At 39.2% G+C, this 24,721-nt stretch overlaps 1 protein-coding gene and 1 long non-coding RNA gene across 2 annotated transcripts; both read right to left on the bottom strand.

The window, feature by feature from the left end:
• Nucleotides 1-329: 329 nt before the first annotated feature.
• Nucleotides 330-12,604, bottom strand: LOC125380439. The gene is made up of 3 exons (XR_007221091.1): nt 12,509-12,604; nt 2,008-2,103; nt 330-546 (listed from the first exon to the last, which is right to left on the bottom strand). It is a non-coding gene; the product is annotated as an uncharacterized LOC125380439 (long non-coding RNA).
• Nucleotides 12,605-18,562: 5,958 nt separating this feature from the next.
• Nucleotides 18,563-21,629, bottom strand: LOC125380438 (multiple epidermal growth factor-like domains protein 6). Its single transcript, XM_048396527.1, has 4 exons — nt 21,459-21,629; nt 19,805-20,893; nt 19,377-19,488; nt 18,563-19,232 (listed from the first exon to the last, which is right to left on the bottom strand). The coding sequence occupies exons 1-4, from the start codon at nt 21,505-21,507 to the stop codon at nt 18,563-18,565; spliced, it is 1,920 nt and encodes a 639-aa protein (XP_048252484.1). The 5' UTR covers nt 21,508-21,629.
• Nucleotides 21,630-24,721: the final 3,092 nt, after the last annotated feature.

The following is a 24,721-nucleotide window of genomic DNA, read 5'->3' as shown; positions in this document are numbered from 1 at the left end:
GCATCGCTTAACTACATTCCATTCAGAGCCAGTTCGCTAAGCTCGTGTGTGCTTCAGCATCCCTTACCTACATTCCAGTCGGGAACAGTTAGGTTACCTTGTGTGCTTCAGCATCACTTAAATACATTCCATGCGGGAACGGTTAGGTTACCTTGTGTGTGTGCTTTAGCATCACTTAAATACATTCCATGCGGGAACGGTTAGGTTACCTTGTGTGTGTGCTTCAGCATCACTTAAATACATTCCATGCGGGAACGGTTAGGTTACCTTGTGTGTGCTTTAGCATCCCCTAACTACATCCCATTCGGGAACAGCTAGGTTACCTTGTGTGTGCTTCAGCATCCCTTAACTACATTCCAGTCGGGAACAGTTAGGTTACCTTGTAGTTGCTTCCGCGTCCTTTTCTTAGAATGATGTCTTTCCCGTTTGTCAGGGGTTTGTTACCTTCTCCACACCTCCCTTTGAGGCTCAGAACCACGTCAGCTTTGGAACCAGCATTTCGTTTCCGTCCTGTCCTTAAGTAGAAGTCGTATGTTGCTTTTTGCTCTGTGTTTTAGAAAATACATTGGGATTAACCACCACCACCTCAGTTTTATCGATCAGTATTTGAATATTCCGGATAAATATGTGTTTCTCAGGCATCGATGCCTCACTTTTTTCAATTTATCAATTTATATAGTTGATCAGATTTTGCATGCTTAACAACTGTCATTGTGCCCAGCTGTGTCGGTATTGGCGGTCGGTCGATTCCTCCCATATCACTTTTGAGAACAATGAGCCTGTGAAGACTGATATACATTGTTTTGTTATTTTAAAAAGCACAGCCAAGTGATTTCAGGGAATATTGTTTCATGAATGGAAAATACTCATAAGCTTTAATGATACTTGACTGGTATGTTGTGGTATGCTTCGGGATCTTAAAATATATTTTGATGTTTTTTACGCATCAATACAACGATGCACAACAAACACAGTCGCATTTCAGAGGGCATGAGAGGGCGTGTGGCGTTCAACCCCTTCAGTGTGTTCTATTTATGAGGAACATTTGAAAGGAGCAAATGTTTGCATGTCTGTTTTTTTTCCAAAATAGATAAGATTTGTTGATGAGTGAGTGAGCGAGTTGGGTTTAGTTACGCTTTTAGCAGTATTGCAGTTATATTGCGGCGTATCAGCTAATGTGGGAGGAAATCCCGAAGTGAGGCAGGTCTCAGACGTTTACTACTTGGGTGAAATCCCTGAGCACGTGTCTGGTGCTGACAATGCTTGAAACATAATCAGGGCAATGTTTGCATGTCTGTATATGTTTTCTTTCTAGTTTTGACTCTTATCTCGTAGTTTGTTCTTGTTTCTGTGCGTTTGAAATTGACGTCATATCTAATCCGGGCAGTATATAAATCTTGCTCACACATCAGGCTAAATTAATCTACATCATTACATACCTTTTTCAGACTGACTTGGTAAATCCATAGTGTAGCACTGATTGAATGATATATGTGCTGGTGAAATCTTTTATTTGAAAACAACCGATTATATGTATTGTAGAATGAAGCAAAAGACTGAATTTGGGCTCAGAAGCCACAGTCGCAAATGATAATAAATTGATATCTATACAGACAGTCGTTGTTGATAAAGTCCGAATCATGTACCCAAAAAAGGACTGACGTTTACAGGTAAATAATACAGAGGCCTGTATGAATTTGAAGAAATGCATCAACCAAGTCAACGAGCCTGTCGCTAACAAAAAACGCAGTCGCCATTCATGGCAAGCTTGAGTTGCTGAAAACCTAGTGTAACTCGGATCTTCACGGGTCACTCTTAATGTAAATGCCCACGCATGTGGATGGTGTTGATGCTTAACACCTGCGACAACTTTTGAGACCCACCGATCCGGTACCCAAAAGCAATGAGCCTTAGTTCTTCATATTCACGAGGGGATCTGTGCACTTCCAGCCACAACCACATCTCATCACTGTTCGTACACTGACTGACTGAAACACTGGTACTTACGTTGAACCTCACATCTCTTTATGCACTTGTGAGTGTGCACTAGGCCATCAGGGGTTCTACCTGCTGTCCCATCGTTCTCTCCATCATCACAACCTTCTGAAAGATATTGACACTAACATTGACATCATATCTGCCAAATAACACATGCTTGTTGTAAGAAGTGAATTTCTCCCACAGAAAGGGTTTAATAGTAATGGCGACTTTTAGTTGTCGTATATGGTGTAATATTAGGTTAGCAAACAACGATTGGTTATTGATTATGCCGAAATGTTTTCATTATCCAATATCTGTACCGCACATGCCATGTGAAAATGAAAACCTACAACCTCAAGGGTCAAAGGGAGGCTACCGTAGCCTTGTGGTTAAAGCATTAAATCGTCATGCTGAAGACGTGCGTTCGTTTCCCGACATGGGTACAATGTGTGAAGCCCATTTTTGGTGTCCCCCGCCGTAATTGCTGGAATATTGCTAAAAGTGGCCTAAATCCATACTCACCATTCACTCACTACATTTCAAATCTAAGAGGCCAAATGTTGGATATTATAACTATACTCCTTATCAATAAAGTCGTTGTTTTCACATTAATGTACTTGCACATCATAAGTAATGGTATAAAGATACAAAACAGTGTTAGATAATGAATATCTGTGCCAACATTGTCATGTGAAATAAACTAACAAGCCCCCAAAAGTAGAGGTTTTTATTTTTCATTTTTTTAAAAGCAAGTTAATATTTAATGGACAGTAGGTTGTATCACTAGAACCATGAGCCAGTTACTAGAACAATGGATAATAAAATTAAAATAAAAAAAACATCGCTCAAACACAAAGCCCGTCATCGCACAGCTGACGTCATGACAAATGTATAAACCATGTTTTCAGCTAGTAGCATAAAAGGAACGTGCTGTAATGGGGTATAAATTGGCTTAATGGAAACTTTAGTATCACACCTAAGAAAACCACACATATGGCCAGATTGACTTTGGTGAAGATAGAGAGAGGGATATTGATATGGATCAAATGGGTGCTATGCAAACTAATATGTTCCGAACGAATATGTGTTCGTACTGACGGTCGCGAAATTGTTAAGTGAAGATCTGCAGTAATCCGAGCATATCGTTGCTTCCGAGGCATGACTTTCACTCAACGTTACATTATCGACGTGCCAGACTTCACTGGACAAGACAAGTCCGTCGATGGCAAGTTCAAAACTGGCAAAGATTTATGTTCACTGACGAAAAGCCGTTTTTGTTTATTTCGTAATGACAGCAGACAAAACGTTGGGCACTAGGATGCGTTCGAGAAGTGCATACGTCCAGTACGAGTTTGTTCTGTTTCTCCTACCGTTGTGCAGCCCTCTGAGAAAAAAGGGCTTTCGGCGAGTTGGACGATGCCAAAACATAAACGAGTTGCCTGTACAATCAACACTAATACGAGTTCAAGGGGCTATTTGATCTGGATTCCTTAATTCTGATGGCTATATCAAACTTCAATCTATACGAATTTCACCATTCCAACTTGTAACATATATATCGACTTCATCAATCTATTTTTTTTATCATGCCGGTGATTTTACAGCACCAAATGAGATCATCTTCCTCTCGTACTGACATTACGTACGTTTCATATGCGTAAGCCAGTCAATAATAACAAGTCAGGCAAGTCCTTTGAAACGACAATCTTGAAGAGGAGCTATTTGATAAATCTGTCAATGTGGTATGAACCGATGTTGAAAAGCACTGATTATATTGTAGAAGTTGTTTGTGTTACCTCTACTGATATGACAAGAAAACAAATACTCTAAGTTTGACTTTTTATTAATAAGTGGTTTGACAGTGAATGTGGGGAGTTAAAATCCGGAAAATGTAGAATTTGAAACAGATTAAGAAAATATAAAGATATTCATTCTCTAGAACATTATATATATATAAGGAATTACTATAACGCTACCTGAATTCTTAAGCATTCAGAAAATGTATTGATCTAGTAGTTAGTATACTTTTCCTGCCTCATGGTCCAATACAAAAACAAGTTGATATAAAACAATGACAGGGGTACTACTCTCCTTTGTATAATCAGCAAAATATTTACTTCCATCATAAATAACATATTAGTTTCCTTGGCTGATGCAGTCTTTAGAGAAGGTAACACAACCATTCACATCATCTTTATGCAACAAACTATTTTCCAAAGATATTTAAAAACAAAAGTTTGAAAATGGTATGCACTTTCTTGGACTTTACTTAAGAATTTGTTCTCTTCAGCGAAAGAAGTTATGGGGTCTCCTTTATTCTCACTGTGTTAGATGTCAAATGTGTAAACGTTTATGTAATAAACATGACTATAGAAAGGCAAGTGTCTCAAATGACCATGAAAAGTCAGAAATTTAAATATCCACCATGGGAGTGAGTCAATGTTGTATTTTAGGTCCCTTTCTTTTCTCTTTTTTTTCTAAAACGAATTAGCCACAGAAATGCGACACAACGGTACAAACAGGTTTTAGTAAAAACACATGTTTTTGTTTTAGCAGGGTTCTGAGGTACAGCACATGAAATGTTTTCTTTTATCAAAACTGGACAAAACAGCTTTATTAAAAGACAAGACAAAACATACCAGCCATATAACGCAAATACCGTTGAAGATGAGTATCTCTTTTCTTTGTATGTTCAGTGTATTTTATGCTAAGAGAAACTTATCTTAAAGACCATTCCTATGTCCACCCAACGTCATTTAGTTTCTGTTGCTCCAATTGTCTATGTTATTCTATTATGCAGTGATATAGAGAAACAATCTTATTTCATAACAAAACTCTACTACCAATCAGAATGTATAATGTTATGTACTGCAGGCCTTTGGTGCGGAAATACAAGACCATATGCTTGTCATTTGTTATCAGTAATTAGGCCCGTATGGCGATCATGACAGTGAGTGAGTTAAAATTTGGCGTCGCATGGATAACCAAGATTATCTTATGCCACACCGTGGCGTGCGTCTTCCGTCAAGAATTAATTCAAACTACTTCTTCTTTTGAACCACAAATTGGAAATTAACGTAATTTGACTGAAAGCAGCCATAGATAGATATCAACCATATTTAGTTTGAAGCATCCCTAGGTGGTGGGGATTCAAAATTGGACAAATGGAGGGGCTGATCCCACCAGGGCTGAGGGGCGGGGCCAAAAAGAGTTCATAACTTGGACACAGTTAATATCCCCACTGTAGAACCATATGCACAATGAGAGGAATGAGAGGAATTCACATATGCTACCAGGACTGGCCCTTCAGTTCATCTGCCTCCTCGTGGTGAGTGCTTGGTAACGCTAATCGCTCTTCCCCCGTGTGGAACCGGGGCAGAATATTTCCACAGCCTCCCATTGCTGGTCGTATGAGGCGACTAAAATGGGCAACCTGTTTGCCGTGGGTTGCGTCCCGTGTCGGCGGAGGACGGGAGTCTGGTGGTTGAGGGCACTGGTTCCAGGATTAGCGTTCCTTTGCCCAATACACCACTTCGACCCTTACTTCGCCTAGACGGGTGGTAGGATGGGCCCGGTCCTATCAATCGGCTGGTCATGCCGAGCCCTGTGCGTTATTTTATGTAGCACACTCTTGACCTGATTTCACCTGTTAGAAATCATGATTAACACTGTTTTCAAAAACAACATTTGTGTATTTGTGTTTGTAGCAATATTTGCCCAGAGTCTTGAAGCCCAGAAGGCGGTGGCTCATGGGCCAATCTGGTGGAGCATTATTTCTAGTGTTTCTGCTTGAGTATACCCTCTTGGTATCCTTGGCGCCGCCTGTTGGAGGCCCACAGGCATTTGGCGTCGTCCTTGTTGATACTCCATGGTGGGTGGGGAGCCAGGAGGGTGAAACATATACTATACCACTATGGCTGCTCAAAATCCAAAAAAACAAAAACGTTATCACGCTGACGATACTGATGATGAGGAAGATGATATGATAACCAGATTGTGTTATTCTGAACGTGAAACCTGGCCTCGATTCATTGTTGCAGAGTCAAGTGAGAAAAAGTTGACTTCTTGTTCTCCATTTCTATTAGAAAAAGCAATTCAAGGTATTGCTGGAACTGTTAAGAATGTCACCAAAATTAGATCTGGTGCAGTTCTAATAGAATGTGTGAAGAGAGAGCAGGCAGCTAATCTACTGGAAGCCAAATTGTTTGCAAACATTCCAATCAAATGCTATCCACATAAATCTTTGAACTTCAGCAAAGGAATTATCCGTGACAGAGATAAGAGTCTGTCAGATCTCTCCACTGATGACATTGTAAGTCAACTACGGATGCAGGGTGTTGTTGAAGCTAAGCGTTTCAACTTTAAGAAGGATGGAGTTTATTTACCTTCTAACACTTACCTCCTTACGTTTGACGTTCCACAGTTGCCACAATCAATTAAAGTAGGATGTTTTTCTATGAGAATAGACCTGTATATCCCTAGTCCTCTGAGGTGCTTTAATTGCCAGAAATTTGGGCATGGGCAGAAATCTTGTACTTATGGTGCTGCTTGCTATCGTTGTGGAGACAAAGAACATGATAGCAGCTCCTGTACCTCTGAAATTAAATGTGTTCATTGCTCAGGTCCCCACATGTCTTCATCTAAAGAGTGTCCAGTTTGGCAGTTTGAAATGTCCATTCAACGCATCAAAACAGAAAAGAATATTAGTTTTTCAGAAGCCAGGAAGTTAGCCGGTTCATTAACACCAAACAACACTTCCATGAGAGGTAAATCATCCTACGCTGAGGCTATGAAAACATCAAAAAAATCAATTGATTGTCAAACTGACTTGACTTGGGTAAATACAGACACACCAGTGAGTGTTAGTGATCTCACCTCTTCATCTTCAACAAGTGAATCTTCCTCAGAACTAGCGTCTAAATCCACAGAAACACAAACTACTTCTTCTCCACTTGAGAAAAAGAAAAATGTGAATGTGGATTACTCTAAGAAACAAAATAAATCTGATCGCATACCGAAGGGACAAAGAGATCCTGTGTCCATATTCAACAGGTTTGGTATTCTAGATGACATGGACGTGTCACCCCATCAGAGCACCCGCTCCAGGAGCCATTCTCCTAAGAAGAAAGGTCGGGAGCGCTCACCAATAACACACCCTAAATGACAAATACGCTAATACAATGGAATTGTCGAGGTATTAGAGCTAATTTTGAAGAGATTAAACTTTTAGCTAAAGATTATAACCCCGTGGCATTTAGTCTTCAGGAAACGTTTTTAAGAGATGATCAACAATTTAACTTCCGCCAATATGATACCTACAATTCATTTGCAAGGATTACCAATGGTAAGGCCTCTGGGGGCGCCAGTATACTGGTGAAACAGGGTACACTACATAGCCCTATTGCGCTAAATACTAACCTACAAGCCGTTGCAGTACGTATAACTTTACATATTGCAATTACACTGTGCTCTTTATATATACCTCCATCATACGCTCTCCAAATCAGGGATCTGGATAATCTGATTGACCAGCTTCCCAAGCCGTTCCTTCTTGTGGGAGACTTGAACGGTCACAATCCCTTATGGGGTTCATCTACACGTAATGACAAGGGAAAAGTACTTGAAGACATTCTTGATAAGCATAGTCTATGTCTGCTTAATGATGGAAGTAACACCTACCTCCACCCAGGAACAGGTACATACTCAGCTTTGGATTTGTCCTTTTCTGACCCGTCACTGTATAATGAGTTTTCATGGTCAGTTCATGGTGATTTGTGCGGTAGTGATCACTTTCCTACCGTGCTTAAAGCTATGTGTCCCTTTGTGGATAGTTCCATTTCCAAATGGATATTTTCCAAGGCTGATTGGCTGTCCTTTAGTTCTTTGTGCGATACTGAATTGAAAGTTGACCATTTCCTACATGATAGTGATCAAATCAAACTGTTTTCTGAAACATTACTCACCATTGCCACTGAAACAATCTCTAAAACCTCGACAGTTCCACGTGTTAGTACACCATGGTACAATGATGATTGCAAAAAAGCTCGAAAGACTAGGAAGAAGGCTGAAAGAGTTTTTAATAAACATCCGACTCAAGATAATTTAAAACACTTAAGGATTACAAGAGCAAAAGCTCGTAGAACCATTAAGCAAAACAGACGAAGCAGCTGGAGACATTTTGTTTCCAAACTGACTTCACGTACTCCACTCAATAAAGTATGGAATATGGTTCGTAGGATAAAAGGTAAAGGGTCTTCTAGCAGTGTACAACACTTAACAGCTGAAAATGAAACATTAACTTCCAAACAGGACATCGCTAATAAGCTGGCGGAAACAATCAGTAAGAATTCATCGTCTGCCAATTATGATCCTAACTTTCAAAGATATCAAAATCAGCAGGAAAAGAAGATTCTTAATTTCAAATCAGATAATTCTGAAGATTATAATGAATCTTTTTCCTTAAGTGAACTGCAAGAGGCTCTACATAAAGCTCATGATACAGCATGTGGGCCAGATGATATCCATTATCAATTATTGAAACATCTACCTGTGTCGTCTCAGTTGACCCTCTTGTACATTTTCAATACTATTTGGGAAATGGGTAATTTTCCTTCTTCTTGGCATGAGGCTACTATCATTCCTGTGCCAAAACCAGGGAAGGATCACACGAATCCTTCTAATTACCGTCCAATAGCTTTAACAAGTTGCATCTGTAAAACCATGGAACGAATGATCAACAAGCGTCTTGTCTGGTATTTGGAATCTAATAACCTGTTAACTGATATTCAGTCCGGTTTCAGGCACCAGAGGAGCACCATTGATCATTTAGTTAGATTAGAGTCATTTATACGCAATGGTTTTATTAATAAACAACATGTTGTATCAATCTTTTTTGATTTGGAGAAGGCATACGATACAACATGGAAATATGGCATCTTAAAAGATCTGCATATTATGGGTCTTCGTGGTCGTATGCCTGATTTTATTGCACGTTTTTTAGAAGATAGACAATTTAAAGTTCGAGTGGGATCCGCATTATCTGAGATATATGATCAAGAAATGGGGGTCCCTCAGGGCAGTATTTTATCAGTGACACTTTTTAGCATCAAAATTAATAGCCTTGCAAAGGTTTTAAATGAAAAAATTGATGGTTCGTTATTTGTTGATGATTTCAATGTATCTTGCCGTGGTAGAAATATGAATACCATTGAAAGACAATTACAACTTTGCCTAAATAGAATACAAAAATGGTCTCTAGAAAATGGTTTTAAGTTCTCTAAAACTAAAACCTGTTGTATTCATTTTTGCACTAAAAGGAAATTACATAAAGATCCAGAATTGACTTTGAATAATATTCCTATAAAAGTGGTCAAAGACACCAAGTTTTTGGGTCTTACCTTTGATCATAAGTTATCTTTTATACCTCACATAAAAAATCTAAAGGCTAAATGTTTGAAAGCACTTGATATCCTTAAGGTGGTATCAAATGCAAAATGGGGCGGAGACCAACAAACTCTGTTACATCTCTATAGAACATTGATTCGATCTAAACTAGATTATGGTTGTTTCATATATGGCTGAGCCCGACAATCATACATTAAAGAACTTAACACTATTCACCATCAAGGTCTTAGATTGTGTCTGGGTGCATTTCGAACTTCCCCTGTTGAAAGTTTATATGTTGAGGCTAATGAACCTTGTCTCGATATCAGACGAATAAAACTGGCACTCCAATACGTTACTAAACTTCATTCCAATCCATCCAATCCAGCTTTTAATATCGTTTTTCATCCTCCTTATCAGCCTTTGTATGATAAGAAACCCAGCTCAATTCCTCCACTTGGTATCCGTATTCAACAGCACATTATAGATGCCGATCTAAACATGTCTTCTATTGCAACGTATAAACTACCTGAAGTGCCACCGTGGCAGTCAATACAACCTACAGTCAATTTTGAGTTAACAAACATGAAAAAGGCAGATACGAACTCGTTGTCATACCAACAAGCGTTCCTAGAACTTAGACATCAATATACAGGGTATACAAGCATATACACTGACGGATCCAAAAATGGTGATAAGGTGTCAGCTGCAGCTGTTACAAATGATGGCACTCTATCGTTACGATTAACCGATGGAAGTTCAATTTTTACGGCAGAGGCTAAGGCTCTACTATTAGCCTTGCAGCTTATTAAACGTTCAAAAGAGTTCAGCTTTATTATTTTCTGATAGTTTATCCTGTTTACAAGCAATCAACAACCGTAAAACTGACCATCCCTTTTTAGTTGAAATATTGCAATGTCACTTGAATTTGTCCGTGACAAATAATGACATCATATTTTGTTGGCTCCCCAGTCATGTTGGCATCAGTGGAAATACCAAAGCAGATTCTGCAGCTAAAGCTGCTCTTGGGAAATCGTTCTCGACGGGTATTTTCCCGTACACAGACCTAAAACCTGCTATATGCCAATATGTTGGAAGTATGTGGCAACAAAACTGGAATAAACTTACATTGAATAAGCTTCATGCCATCCAGCCCTTGATTGGAAATCATGGCCCTACTGGATTAAGTCGTCAAGATGAAGTTGTTATCAGACGATGTCGCATTGGACACAGTCATTTGACTCATTCTTTTTTATTAAAGGGAGAGGACCCTCCTCAATGTATTCCTTGCAATAGTCCTTTGACTATCAAGCACCTTTTGTTGGAATGTGTGGATTTTGCACTTATTCGGCAACGATTTTATACTGTTCAAACTGTTTCTGAACTTTTCAATACCATTTCTAACCACTTAGTTTTAGCATATTTGAAAGAAATTAAACTGTATGACAAGATGTAGATTTTAGATTTGACTGTCAGTTTTTAACTGTTTACTGTGATATCGGACTGAAGTTTTAGTGATCTTCGTCATCATTTTTAAATAATGTTGTCTGAAAGTAATTTTGTTTTTCTAGCCGCGAATAGCTGGAATATTGCTGATGCGGCTTAAAGCACCACTTACTCACTCACTCACTCAAAAAAATTGATCTTGACAACAGTATTTCAACAATGATCAACACTTAGGCCTCCAGATCCGCAAAAGGGTGGTTGGATAATGGCACAAAGCAACATAACCATAAATATTGTATGCAGTATCAAAATCTGAATATACACACAAACACATTTCTCTCTCTCTCTCTCTCTCTCTCTCTCTCTCTCTCTCTCTCTCTCTCTCTCTCTCTCTCTCTTCTCTCTCTCTCTCTCTCTCTCTCTATATATATATATATATATTTATCAACAACACATAATAACCCGATAATGTAGCGACAGGTATTAACTGGGCGTAAAAAGTAGAATTACCGTGAAAATGATACGGATGGATCACTGGCAGTCTATGATGATGCCAGGGCCCACTTGCACAAAGCGATCTTAGCGCTACGACTATTGTAAGCATATGTTAAAGTATGGGAGTTACGATCATCTTAGCGCTAAGATCGCTTTGTGCAAGTGGGCCCAGGAGTTAGGGAGACATTTCCCTACTCTACTTGTAGGACCCGCATGTATCGATGTCCATACCAAAAAAATGTAAGTGCGTTACCTAACATAAAGCAATCGAGTAGGGACAGTAAAAGTGGTCAGTGCCATGACCAATGACCCACTTCGACGGGGTACGACGCCACCTGTCAAACAAGTCACCACTCATCACGTTTCTGATGTGGACGACGTCTACACTACCAGGAAGGAGCGCTCTACACCAGCGGGGTTCAGACACTCCAGCACCGTTGGCACAGATATGTGGACTTCATAGGGGATTATGTCGAAACATAATCAGCAACCAACTAACTCCATCTACATCAGCGGGGTCTAGACACACCAGAACCGTTGACAGACATTTGTAGACCTCATAGGGGCCTAACTCCATCTAAATCCATCGTAGTTAAATATGATCAGCTATTTTCAGCCACACCAATATGTTTAGATCTATGGTATTAAACATAATACTTCTACATGAATATTGATATGAGTTGTAAGCAGATAAGATTAATTCAGATAATTATCGTTTGTTTACTGTCAAAAACAATCACAATATTGAAAAAAGTATATCACAACAAGATTTAGAACAAGGTTGTGGACCAGGGTGCCATTGTACAAAGCGATCTTAGCGCTAAGGTGATCGTCACTCCCATACCTAACATAGACTTACGACAGTCGTAGTGCTAAGGTTGTTTTGTACAACGGTAGCCCGATACGTTCCATTGGGGGATGGCAACAGCATATTTCCTGAGGGAAACGAAAAAGAGGACATTGAAAAACATAGGGAAATAAGCTTTGTCAGTGCATTTAAAATAGCACGCATACAAATTCAACACACGTCAGAATCAAATGATGAGATGTGTTCCAAGCACGTATTTGGTGGAAACCCATGAAAGCAGATCATTTCAATGTGTTCCTTTAATTATTTTCATATCTCAAGATTTTACAAATCGTCTGAAAATAATTATATTCTCTATGTGTGTATGTATAGACTGTTCTCTCGTTAGTTACTCACGTTACAGCCTTGCTTCCTGCATTTCCCAGCTTGCTACTGCTGACTGACTGCCAGTGTTGCCCTCCCTGCTACAGGCTCCCCGTCTACCGGGTATATGTGCATTTACCGTGTTCCCTGTCTTTACGGGTCTCTGCCGACGACATGCAGTCTTACCTACTGTGTTTGAACAGGGGCATGTCTCAGAGCTCAGGTTTCCTAATTGTCGGGGTCGGACAGTCAGTCTGACAAGGCTGAAGTGATATCAGCTTGCTGATCACCGGCTTGGGACGGCTTAACCAGCTTAATGCCGAGGTATATTTTCTCACTCAGTTTTATAAGATCTGTAAAGTGTGCAAGAATTAGGCTCAAGCGGCACTGGATCGACCTCCCGCTATACATTTAGGCAGATGTGTAGAATACTAAAGTTGCTATCTGATGGTGTGAATTTAACTGCAAATATTAAACTAGTTTAAACTACCAAGACACTGCTAAACTTTGTTTAAAATTTTGTTATTTGGCAACTGTTTATAACTACTATCATGTCTAACTATTATCAACATCAGCACAAAGTCAAACAAGCATCATTTATTAAGCATAGCTATATATTTCCATAAAGTTTAGGACAAAATACACGTGCACATATGATCACATTGTAAATTTGCATTTTAGATTTATATAAACGCACCTGTCCAGTATCTGCTTGCTGTGTAAATCGAAGGTGTAGCCAGTTTCGCTTTATTCCACCTTGTACAGTCTCCCATCACTCAATGGCTTTGTTGACCACACAACCTGTAGTTACTAAAGTCGTTCCCAATAACATCATCAACATTAAATAACGTATTATATATCTTTATCTATGGTTACATACCTGAACAAAATGTCTTCAGACAATAACATCCTCAACATTAAATAAAGTAGTATATATCTTTATCTATGGTTACATACCTGGACAAAATGTCTCCAAACAATAACATCCTCAACATTAAATAAAGTATTATATATATTTATCTATGGTTACATACCTGAACAAAATGTCTTCACACAATAACATCTTCAACATTAAATAACGTATTATATATCTTTATCTATGGTTACATACGTGAACAAAATGTCTTCAGACAATAACATCCTCAACATTAAATAAAGTAGCATATATCTTTATCTATGGTTACATACCTGAACAACATGTCTTCAGACAATAACATCCTCAACATTAAATAACGTATTATATATCTTTATCTATGGTTACATACCTGAACAAAATGTCTTCAGACAATAACATCCTCAACATTAAATAAAGTATTATATATATTTATCTATGGTTACATACCTGAACAAAATGTCTTAAGCCAATAACATCCTCAACATTAAATAAAGTAGCATATATCTTTATCTATGGTTACATACCTGAACAAAATGTCTTCAAACAATAACATCCTCAACATTAAATAAAGTAGTATATATCTTTATCTTTGGTTACATACCTAAAAAAAATGTCTTCACACAATAACATTCTCAACATTAAATAAAGTAGTATATATCTTTATCTATGTTTAAATACCTGGACAAAATGTCTCCAAACAATAACATCCTCAACATAAAATAAAGTATTATATATATTTATCTATGGTTACATACCTGGACAAAATGTCTCCAAACAATAACATCCTCAACATAAAATAAAGTAGTATATATCTTTATCTGAGGTCACATGCGTGAACAAAATGTCTTCACACAATAGCATCCTCAACATTAGATAAAGCATTTTATATCTTTATCTATGGTTACATACCTGAACAAAATGTCTTCACACAATAACATCCTCAACATTAAATAAAGTATTATATATCTTTATCTATGGTTACATACGTGAACAAAATGTCTTCAAACAATAACATCCTCAACATTAAATACAGTATTATATATATTTATCTATGGTTACATACCTGAACAAAATGTCTTCACACAATAACATCCTCAACATTAAATAAAGTATTTTATATCTTTATCTGTGATTACATACGTGAACAGAATTCACAGACGTACATTTTTGGAATGACATAAAGATATACAATATCTTATCTACACATAGAAATTGTTTCGTCATATACAGTATACATAAAAACGTGTGAGGTATTAAAATAGCATGATACTATGGATAGCGCAATATATAGATACATGCATATTATCATACAGGGAGTAATATTTTGGTATTGGGTCATTATGTGTGCATTATACTGTTAATTAAGAAAAGGAAATCGAAACTCGCATTCCTTTTTCTTTATGTGATAACTTAACGCCCAGATACATCAGTACACAAGACGATTTGTTATCAGATTTAACACTGTCATCCATTGTTATGAAAACCTCAGTGTCTCACATAACTGTTATAGATACACAACACAACACTTCATCAATAGTTAGTGTGCAAATAACGGTGCAAACATTTTCTTTCATTCAGCATTGGTATTTCGTATTGGTACTAGTCAGAATATTGCAGCAAACATGATTAACATTGCACCACACCCGTTAAATAGATGTACGCAACAAACTCGATGGATAACGACAACGATCGGAAGGCCCTGGACGACCACCCCCCACCCGCCAGCCCCCCCACACACACATACACAGATACACACACACACACACACACACACACACACACATACACACACACGCATCCCCCCAGCCCCTTTATCATTATCTCAACAAGATCAACTAGACCTGCTCAAGACTATTTGTAGGCTGCACAGTCCGGGTGGGCAATTTGAAACAAGTCGCATACTTCACAATCAACGGTAGTGGAATCGGGTGTAAAGTTTTATCTGAATGATGATCACATTACACCCAGATGACATTGGGGAGACAGACGTAATGCAATGTCTGAATGGTGATCACATTACACCCAGATGACATTGGGGAGACAGACGTAATGCAATGTCTGAATGATGATCACATTACCCCCAGAGGGCATTGGGGAGACATACGTTATGCAATGTCTGAATGATGATCACATTACCCCCAGAGGGCATTGGGGAGACAGACGTTATGCAATGTCTGAATGATGATCACATTACCCCCAGAGGGCATTGGGGAGACATACGTTATGCAATGTCTGAATGATGATCACATTACCCCCAGACGGCATTGGGGAGACAGATGTAATATAATGTCTGAATGATGATCACATTACACCCAGAGGGCATTGGGGAGACAGACGTTATGTAATGTCTGAATGATGATCACATTACACCCAGAGGGCATTGGGGAGACAGATGTAATATAATGTCTGAATGATGATCACATTACACCCAGAGGGCATTTGGGAGACAGACGTTATGTAATGTCTGAATGATGATCACATTACACCCAGAGGGCATTGGGGAGACAGATGTAATGTAATGTCTGAATGATGATTACATTACCCCCAGATGACATTGAGGAGACAGACGTAATGCAATGTCTGAATGATGATCACATTACCCCCAGATGGCATTGGGGAGACATACGTAATGTAATGTCTGAATGATGATCACCTTACACCCAGAGGGCATTGGGGAGACAGACGTAATGTAATGTCTGAATGATGATCACCTTACACCCAGAGGGCACTGGGGAGACAGACGTAATGTAATGTCTGAATGATGATCACATTACACCAAGATGACATTGGGGAGACAGACGTAATGCAATGTCTGAATGATGATCACATGACACCCAGATGACATTGGGGAGACAGACGTAATGCAATGTCTGAATGATGATCACATTACCCCCAGATGGCATTGGGGAGACAGACGTAATGCAATGTTTGAATGATGATGACATTACACCCAGATGGCATTTGGGAGACATACGTAATGTAATGTCTGAATGATGATCACCTTACACCCAGAGGGCATTGGGGAGACAGACGTAATGTAATGTCTGAATGATGATCACATTACACCAAGATGACATTGGGGAGACAGACGTAATGTAATGTCTGAATGATGATCACATTACACCCAGACGGCATTGGGGAGACAGACGTAATGCAATGTCTGAATGATGATCACATTACACCCAGAGGGCATTGGGGAGACAGATGTAATGTAATGTCTGAATGATGATCACATTACCCCCAGATGACATTGAGGAGACAGACGTAATGCAATGTCTGAATGATGATCACATTGCACCCAGATGGCATTGGGGAGACATACGTAATGCAATGTCTGATTGATGATCACATTACAACCAGATGACATTGGGGAGACAGACGTAATGCAATGTCTGAATGATGATCACATTACACCCAGATGACATTGGGGAGACAGACGTAATGCAATGTCTGAATGATGATCACAATACACCCAGATGACATTGGGGAGACAGACGTAATGCAATGTCTGAATGGTCACTGCATTACCAATTGATGACAAAATAGAACCAGGTGTAATATAACGGCTTAGTGAATACGTCATTACCAACACACAGCAAAATGGAACCAGGTGTAATATGACGTCTGAATGATCACAGTATAACCAACTGATGACAAAGTGGATCCAGAAGTAATATGACGTCTAAATCATCACAGCACTACCAAATGAAAGCAAAGTAGAACCATGTGTAATGTGACGTCTGAATGATCACAGTATTACCAACTGATGACAAAGTGGATCCAGAAGTAATATGACGTCTAAATCATCACAGCATTACCAACCGACAGCGAAGTGGAACTAGGTGTGATGTGACGTCTGAATGATCACGGCATTACCAACTGATGACAAAGTGGATCCAGAAGTAATATGACGTCTAAATCATCACAGCATTACCAACCGACAGCGAAGTGGAACCAGGTGTAATGTGACGTCCATAATCACTCAAACCCTCTTTGATGCATTATATATTTGAATCTGTAAATAATAAGACTACTGATAAAAATGTGTACATTGATATATGCTAGCCTCCATACACAAGGTGTAAGCTCAAAACACTAAGATCATTACACAAATCAAAGGGTCAGGGTGAAACTCGTTATTCACTCTCAGCTTCCTTGGGAGTATTCAACGCAAGGTTAAGGATCTGAATCCTACCAGTATAGTTTAGGCACATATCTGATACCATTTTAGGAACATAAACCTTGAGGTGTTATGTGAATATTTGAGAATAAAAGAAAAATATATATATCAAGCCTTTGTCCTAACATTTCAAGACCTCGCAATATCTTCTAGTGTCAGAACAAATAAGGAACCTATGTACAAAATCGACTGTGTACTTGGTTACGTTCGAAAGCCAAAGCTAATTGGAGAAACATTGTCATAAGTTGTATTACCTACAAGGGCAAACATATCGGTGTTCATATAGAAAGCACATGTGCCCTCGGGTCATATCACGTCACGAGATGACATTGTATTGTATCCATCCGGACTGCATTGTTGACGTCATTTGAATCTTCTTCTGATGTGAGTCACACACAAAAACGACGTCATAGCTGAAGGTTGTTGCCGTCATTCGACAATTTGTAGACATCTTCGATAATAAATAGGACGCTCGGGAAATATTGGAATTTAGACACCCGTGTGTCTATCATATCATATCTTCTATATACATTATGTGTTATACATTTTGTCAAAAAAATATATTTATTGTTTCCTCATCAAATGATTATACTATTACACACAGGAAACATAGTTAGTTTTACTAAATCTAAGTTATAACACTTTTTTTATCCTCATAAAATTATTCTGTTTTTGCAGCTAAAAAAATTGAATATCAACGCTACTGTTACATATGCACTGTTACATAAACATTAAGATGATGTCATTCATTGTTAATGATGTCGCACATCTTTTTTGTGACGTTGTAACATCAATAGAATATCGCATAGTCGATGGTTACAATGTAACCGGAATATGGTCTTTGAAATACAAATGAGAAGACGTTTTTACGCGCGTGTTTTGAGATGGCAAGTATCCAGAATGAAAACTAGTAATTGAAAGTAGTACCTACCATATCTGTCATCTGTCGAAAAACCTTACCAAAATATGATAAAGTGTATCACAGACTTGCAGTGATATATCTGAAATGCGATTAGTCAACCACTGGTGATATGTAGCTCACGACTGTCTTGGGGTCCTCTTCTAACACATCACGCAGGAGGTGGGTGTAGGACTGTGTGTCACTGGCAGAACTCTGGGATGTATCAGGATCGCTGTCTGGAAGATCCCGTGATATGTCAGTGTAGGACTGGTTATCTCCGGCAGATGTCTGTGTTGCACCACCGTCTGCAACATATTGTGACATTGGAAAGTAGAACTGGTTCTCACTGGCAGAACTCCGGGTTGCACCACCGTCTGCAACATCTTGTGACATATCAGTGCAGGACTGGTTACCTGCGGCAGAACTTTGGGTTGCACCACTGTCTGCGACATTCTGAGACATTGGAATGTAGGACTGGTTGTCTCCGGCAGAACTCTGGGTTGCATCATTGAGCCTGTCTGCTACTCCACCTGCTGTAGGAAAACATTCCGCCAAAACAGGCATGGCAAGTCCGTGTCCGCGTTCCTCTTGGTTCACAATTGGCGGAACACAGGCCATGTCTATATCTTCATCTCTGATCAGCCAATATCTGTTTATGGCCTGGCATTCTATATCTTCATCTCTGATCTGCCAATATCTGTGTGTGGCCTGGTATTCTACAGAATATATATCATCCTGAGCTCCTTCATCGTTGTGTTGAACAATTGATGATTGTTGTGCTCTGCAGTAGGAGAGACGAAAGATGCATGTCAACACAAGTTTCGAGTATAATGAATACATCATAATACTATTCAGCCTCAGCATAAAACGTACACTCAAAATCTACGGAAAGAAATACGAATATATCCGACTCCGACATACGTACCTTATAGCTCTCCTACGTTTGATAGCAGACATGCATGCAATAATCACAATCACAATGACCACTGCTGTAAGGCCAGTTGGTAGTCCTATTGACGTGTTCATCTCACTTTCATCTGGAAAGTCAAAGCCATTTCAGCGTAACCTATTCAAACTTTCTTTTAATAAGTTCAAATAAATACAGGTAAAGTTGATACATGTACCTGGAATTGCTACATATGTTGGTACGAATATCAGAAGTACAAAGGGAGCTGGATTATTGTTACAATTACACAAGCAAACAACAACTCAACTTATTCGCCTGGCGTAGGCGTAAAACTTTACATAATAACTTAATCCTAACCTAAACATACACTTACATACATATCAATCAATTGCTGAGAGAATGCAATTGACACATATTTGATTTCCTTTCCCTTTTGATAAACTCACCTTGACATGATTGGCAATCGTCCACAGTACAGTTGTTTCTGCAGACAGATGGGCATTTTTGTCCGGTCACGTTGCAGCCTTTGAAACACATTCCTAACATTTGGTCACACTCTCCACCAAGACAGAATTCACACGTGTTGTTACACGATTGTCCATAGAATCCATTAGTACATCCATGAACACAAGTTCCATAGCTTTTATGGCATGTGTGGTGGATACAGTTGTCAGGGCATGGTATACAGTTTCTTCCAAAATGATGAGATAAACAACCATCTACACAGTCGCCTGTATCATTGCATCTCCTATTCCTACAATTAAGGTTACATCGTGAGGAGCAGCGTGGACCAAACCGACCATCTACACATCCATCTACACAGTCACCTACATCGTTGCATGTCCCATTCCTGCAGTTGACACTACACTCTGAGGAGCACTGTGGACCAAACAAGCCATCGACACATCCATGCAGACAATCACCACTGTACTGATTGCATTTAACTGTGTCATTATATACAGGTCGTGTGTCAGCAGTTTTATTGTCTAACATCATTGGGCTAGATCCACAGTTTGTACTGCATTCCTTCTCACAGGCAGCACCATAAAAGCCAGGTATACAGCCACGCAGACATCCGAATTGACACGTGTCCCTACAGTGTTCACATAAATAATCGCAGTTCGGTCCAAAATATTGTGGGAAACACTCCTCACACATCCCTGTATAGCCATTGCATGTCTTACATCTTCTTGAACATTGTTTGCAGTCAGATCCATAGTAGGAACCACTGCATCCTGATACACAGGTTGAACTAAGCTGGCAGTATCCTCCATCACAACCACCTGGACATGCTGTACAGTTACCTCCTGGACTGTCACATGGTATGTTGCACCTACCGCCCTGATACCCTGGGACACAACCCTCTGTGCATACTTCTGTGCCACCGCTCACAGATTTACATTTCTTATTTTTACAGTTCCTGCTGCAAAGCGACTTACATTTCAGGTCGAAATAACCACTGTCACACTCGGTCAGACAACTGCCAGTGTCGTTGTAACAGTCTCGGCAGTGTTGGTCTTCACTGCAAATGGCAGCTGGAAATCGTACAAAGAATACATTAGTAAATTAAGCCGGGTATCAAGGATCTGAATCTCTACCAAGTCAACCCTAGAAGGACAACACATATATAGCTGGCCTGGATATGTTCATTGTTTTAAAAAATGATTATAACACAAACATGTCATAGTTAGAACAAGTCACAAAGAAGTATGATTTTTAACTATTTAACTAATACAGCCTCCGTAGGCTACTGGTAGAGCGTCTGCCTGGAGAACTGAAGGTCAGAGGTTCGAGTCCCGGCCGCGTCCTACCAAAAGACGTTATAAGATGGTGCTTGTTGTTACCCTGTCTGGCGCTCGGCATTAAGGGACTAAAACAAGGACTGGCCAGCTCAGAGTCAGTAGACTGTGTCTGAGTGGGGTATTCATGTTATCATCTAAGTGAGCAAGCACTATCAATCGGCATCAGTCCGGACAAGTATAAGCAGTGACACACACACACACCTTCATGCACGTCGCTATATAAGTGCAATAATCTTGGATGCGACGTTAAACCCCATTTCACATCACCTCACTATTTAACTAATATCAGAATGTTTACCTGTAGACATGATCAGATAGGCAATGCGCACAACCACCAGGGTAGACATCTTCTACCTGTAATACAGAAGATGTCATGAAATACAAGAACATACATCTGATACATACATTAATGTTACGATGCTAGTTAAAGAAGTATGTCACCATCGTGACATTCAACTCACGTGTTCGATCAACGCAGCCAAAGTGAGTGATAAGTTCATCGGCCGGCTGTATGCATCTAACGAAGATGATTCGTGATGATCTAATTTATTCCATGGCGTTTTTCCTCATTACACGGAAAATAAAATTAGCAAACTGAAGGGCAAACAAAAATCCCATTGGTTTGAATGTCAGTAAAAGGAAACAAAAACAAATGTCCTTGGTAACATGAATGTGATTAATTAGGTCATCATTACACTACAAGCACGAATTAACACGGCAAAGTATATTTTAGTTCAAAAGAGTTGTGATAGAGCGATTTCATAGACATTTGTTATGAAACTGAAATTGTTCCTGTTAATGTTTCTGCCGGGTGACTAAGAACGTTTTGTCCGCGATCTGCTTTAATGCAACCTCCCACGCATCGTCACCTTGACGTCGTCAATCGCTCGATTACGTCATGCGAGAATCTCCCCTACTCCCCTAAAACAGCCTTTTTTTGTGCTGTATTCAGATGACGAGTCACTGTTGTCCATCTATTATCTGTCTGTCCATGTGGTCTCACACACTTTAAATTCGATTGCTACCCAGTGAACATGCTAGCCAAGGCAGGGCCTGCACATTGCTGCTGTTGAGGTTGTCCATGGCAGTTCATGCGTTGTTGTTTTTCAGAATTGCACCTGGGATCGTCAACGTGATACTTGCATTGCAACTGTCTGGATAATATGATATCTATATCCTTGAACATACAGGTTCCAATTCACGAGGCGACAGGTTGATATGAGTAAATGGTGGACGATCTGGTCTGATATTATCATTAATTTGTGTGAATTATATTGAGTGTGTATTTCTTCATTTTGATCGATTGTGTCTGAAATGTCACTAAAACTGAGTTGCAGTTGCGCCATTCTTTTTAAACCAATTTATAGTGGCCAAAATGTTCAGGCCAATTGACATAGTGATACGTACCCGGCAGACGTTTGGCACTTTTTGAGAGCATATTTGCAGAAGAAACCAAAATGTAACACATATTGTTTTTTTTTGTCCCAGGATTACAATCCGAAAAAAAAGATTGATGCATATCTCTCCCATAAATGTTCTACTATCTCCAGAAAAAGGTGTTTTTGATTTCACAATCAAACAAAATACAAGCATAAATCAATTTTGTTATGAATTTGACCTTGCCACTACCTTCAGTAAACTGAAAATCAAACTAAAAACATTCGAGTTCATGCACTACAATATTCCTGTTGGATTAACATTCATTAGAACGTGTACACAGAACTGTAGAAAGACAGTAGAAAGTGGGAAATATATTTCTGAGCGATAAGGACATTTCATGAACAGTCATAGTCAAGGTTTACCCTGCAAATAAAACACATGAAACACATATAACTAAGTGGTCCTTCATGTTTTAATAGTTATATCACATAATAAGTAGTTGACACCGATAACAACTCATGTGAACTAATATTAAATTTGGGGAAATTAATATACCATAGTTAGCCGATGTTTCCTTATGAGGCAATGCTAGTGAGGCAATAGCAGTCATGTCCTTAGTATAGGGAAAGGAGCCTTAGCTTTTTAGTGCTATCAACATGCCAACAACTATGACCCGACGTGGAAAAGTTGTTTGGCCACAGGAGTTCAGGTCACTGACCAGACGATTTGAAATTGACGACCCAAAATGTAATTTAAGATGATAACGCTTGTACTCACTGCACACGTATTGTTAAAGGTCAATTGCTGCATTGGCCAAACATCTCGAATTTACCTTGATGGGTTGACTCTGACCATGCAGAATTGCATCAACGAATGTTTGACCACTATCGTTGGGACATGACCCATTATTGCTCAAGCTAAATCAAACGTTTTTTTTACTTAACATCCCTGTCGTCTTTCTTTGTTCTTTTTAATACACAATACAATGTTCTGTTGATGCCACTCCCTTTTCTAATACACACACTACCAACACTCAATGTGTCTTTACATTTTCGGTATCACTTATTTTTCGATTATCTCCTACTTTTTGGGGGGAATGGGGGGGGGGGGGGGGGGGGGGGTGTGTGTGTGTGTGTGTGTGTGTGTGTGTGTGTGGGGGTGGGGGGGGGAGAATACATGTGGAGATATCCCAGACCGCCTGAGTTGTCGAGTTTTCAGTATATGAGACGGCTTTAAGTAGATAAAATGCGTATCCTGACACGACGGTGGCACCCGTCGCCTACACATGCAAATAAAGTCAACTGTTCTTCTTAAAAAAAACATGGGAACATACAGGACAAGGCGACAGTAGAAAATGTATCGAACATCAAACTTGTCACATGCGTCAAATTTGGAAAAGTCTTCCACGTGTCTGCCATACAACATTTTAAAAGCTTTACTGAGGCCTTGGATGTTGTAATATTGATAAAAAAAAAAGCAAATTAACAATCGCCTGAGCAAGAGTCACATGTAATTCAGTTATTTTGTTTTTTTACAGGAAATTATTTACTATGACCATGACATCGGGAAATATTATCCGGACGTTGATACACTTACAGCTCCCACGACAACTGTGGAGGAAGTAGTAAGTTCAAAGTACAAGCGGGTCAGTGATTAAACATAGTTGTGTTATTGTAGAAGACACAATATAGAGGGTGGATACAGGGCGAGATGGCTGAGTTATAATGCAAACTCGCACACATGCGATGTAGACATACATATAATACATATAAAATGTGTTATCATTGTATAATAGCTACAATGAAAACGCACCCAGCACACATTGTATTGCAACTGACGGCGAGTAAAATGTGTACAATAATCAAGCAATATGCATTTTAACTGAACAGTTCAGTCAATACGTTCATTACCTGAGAAGAGGCATTGACTGTGTAAGCTTGTCAATCTGTAATTTGATCTCAAGCAGAATTCCAAAATATATCGTTAGTAATATTTCCTTCATGGTGTATCAAAAGTCTGGAAAATATCAGAGTGCAAAAACATATTTAACAACGAAATACAATTAGTAACGAATTTTATGTTGCGGATAGCATTTCCTTTGTGAAGTCCAAACTGGGATTAGAATCCACACTACCAGAGTTAAGCACCTAATCGCTAGCACACAAAGTTGGCTACCTAACC

This window comes from Haliotis rufescens, unplaced genomic scaffold, assembly GCF_023055435.1.
Source record: "Haliotis rufescens isolate VD_foot unplaced genomic scaffold, xgHalRufe1.0.p SCAF_150, whole genome shotgun sequence".
NCBI classification, from domain to species: domain Eukaryota; kingdom Metazoa; phylum Mollusca; class Gastropoda; order Lepetellida; family Haliotidae; genus Haliotis; species Haliotis rufescens.
The sequence above is the reverse complement of the archived record's forward strand: the minus strand, read 5'-3'. Positions and strand labels throughout refer to the sequence as shown.

Bases quoted from the DNA above. Each gene is read 5' to 3' on its own strand.
- LOC125380438 (XM_048396527.1), bottom strand. From the start codon at position 21,507: ATGTCTACCCTGGTGGTTGTGCGCATTGCCTATCTGATCATGTCTACA. The intron at 20,894-21,458 runs GTAAACATTCTG...TACGATTTCCAG, and splicing joins CTATCTGATCATGTCTACAG to CTGCCATTTGCAGTGAAGAC. The intron at 19,489-19,804 runs GTGAGTTTATCA...TTGACTTTCCAG, and splicing joins CGATTGCCAATCATGTCAAG to ATGAAAGTGAGATGAACACG.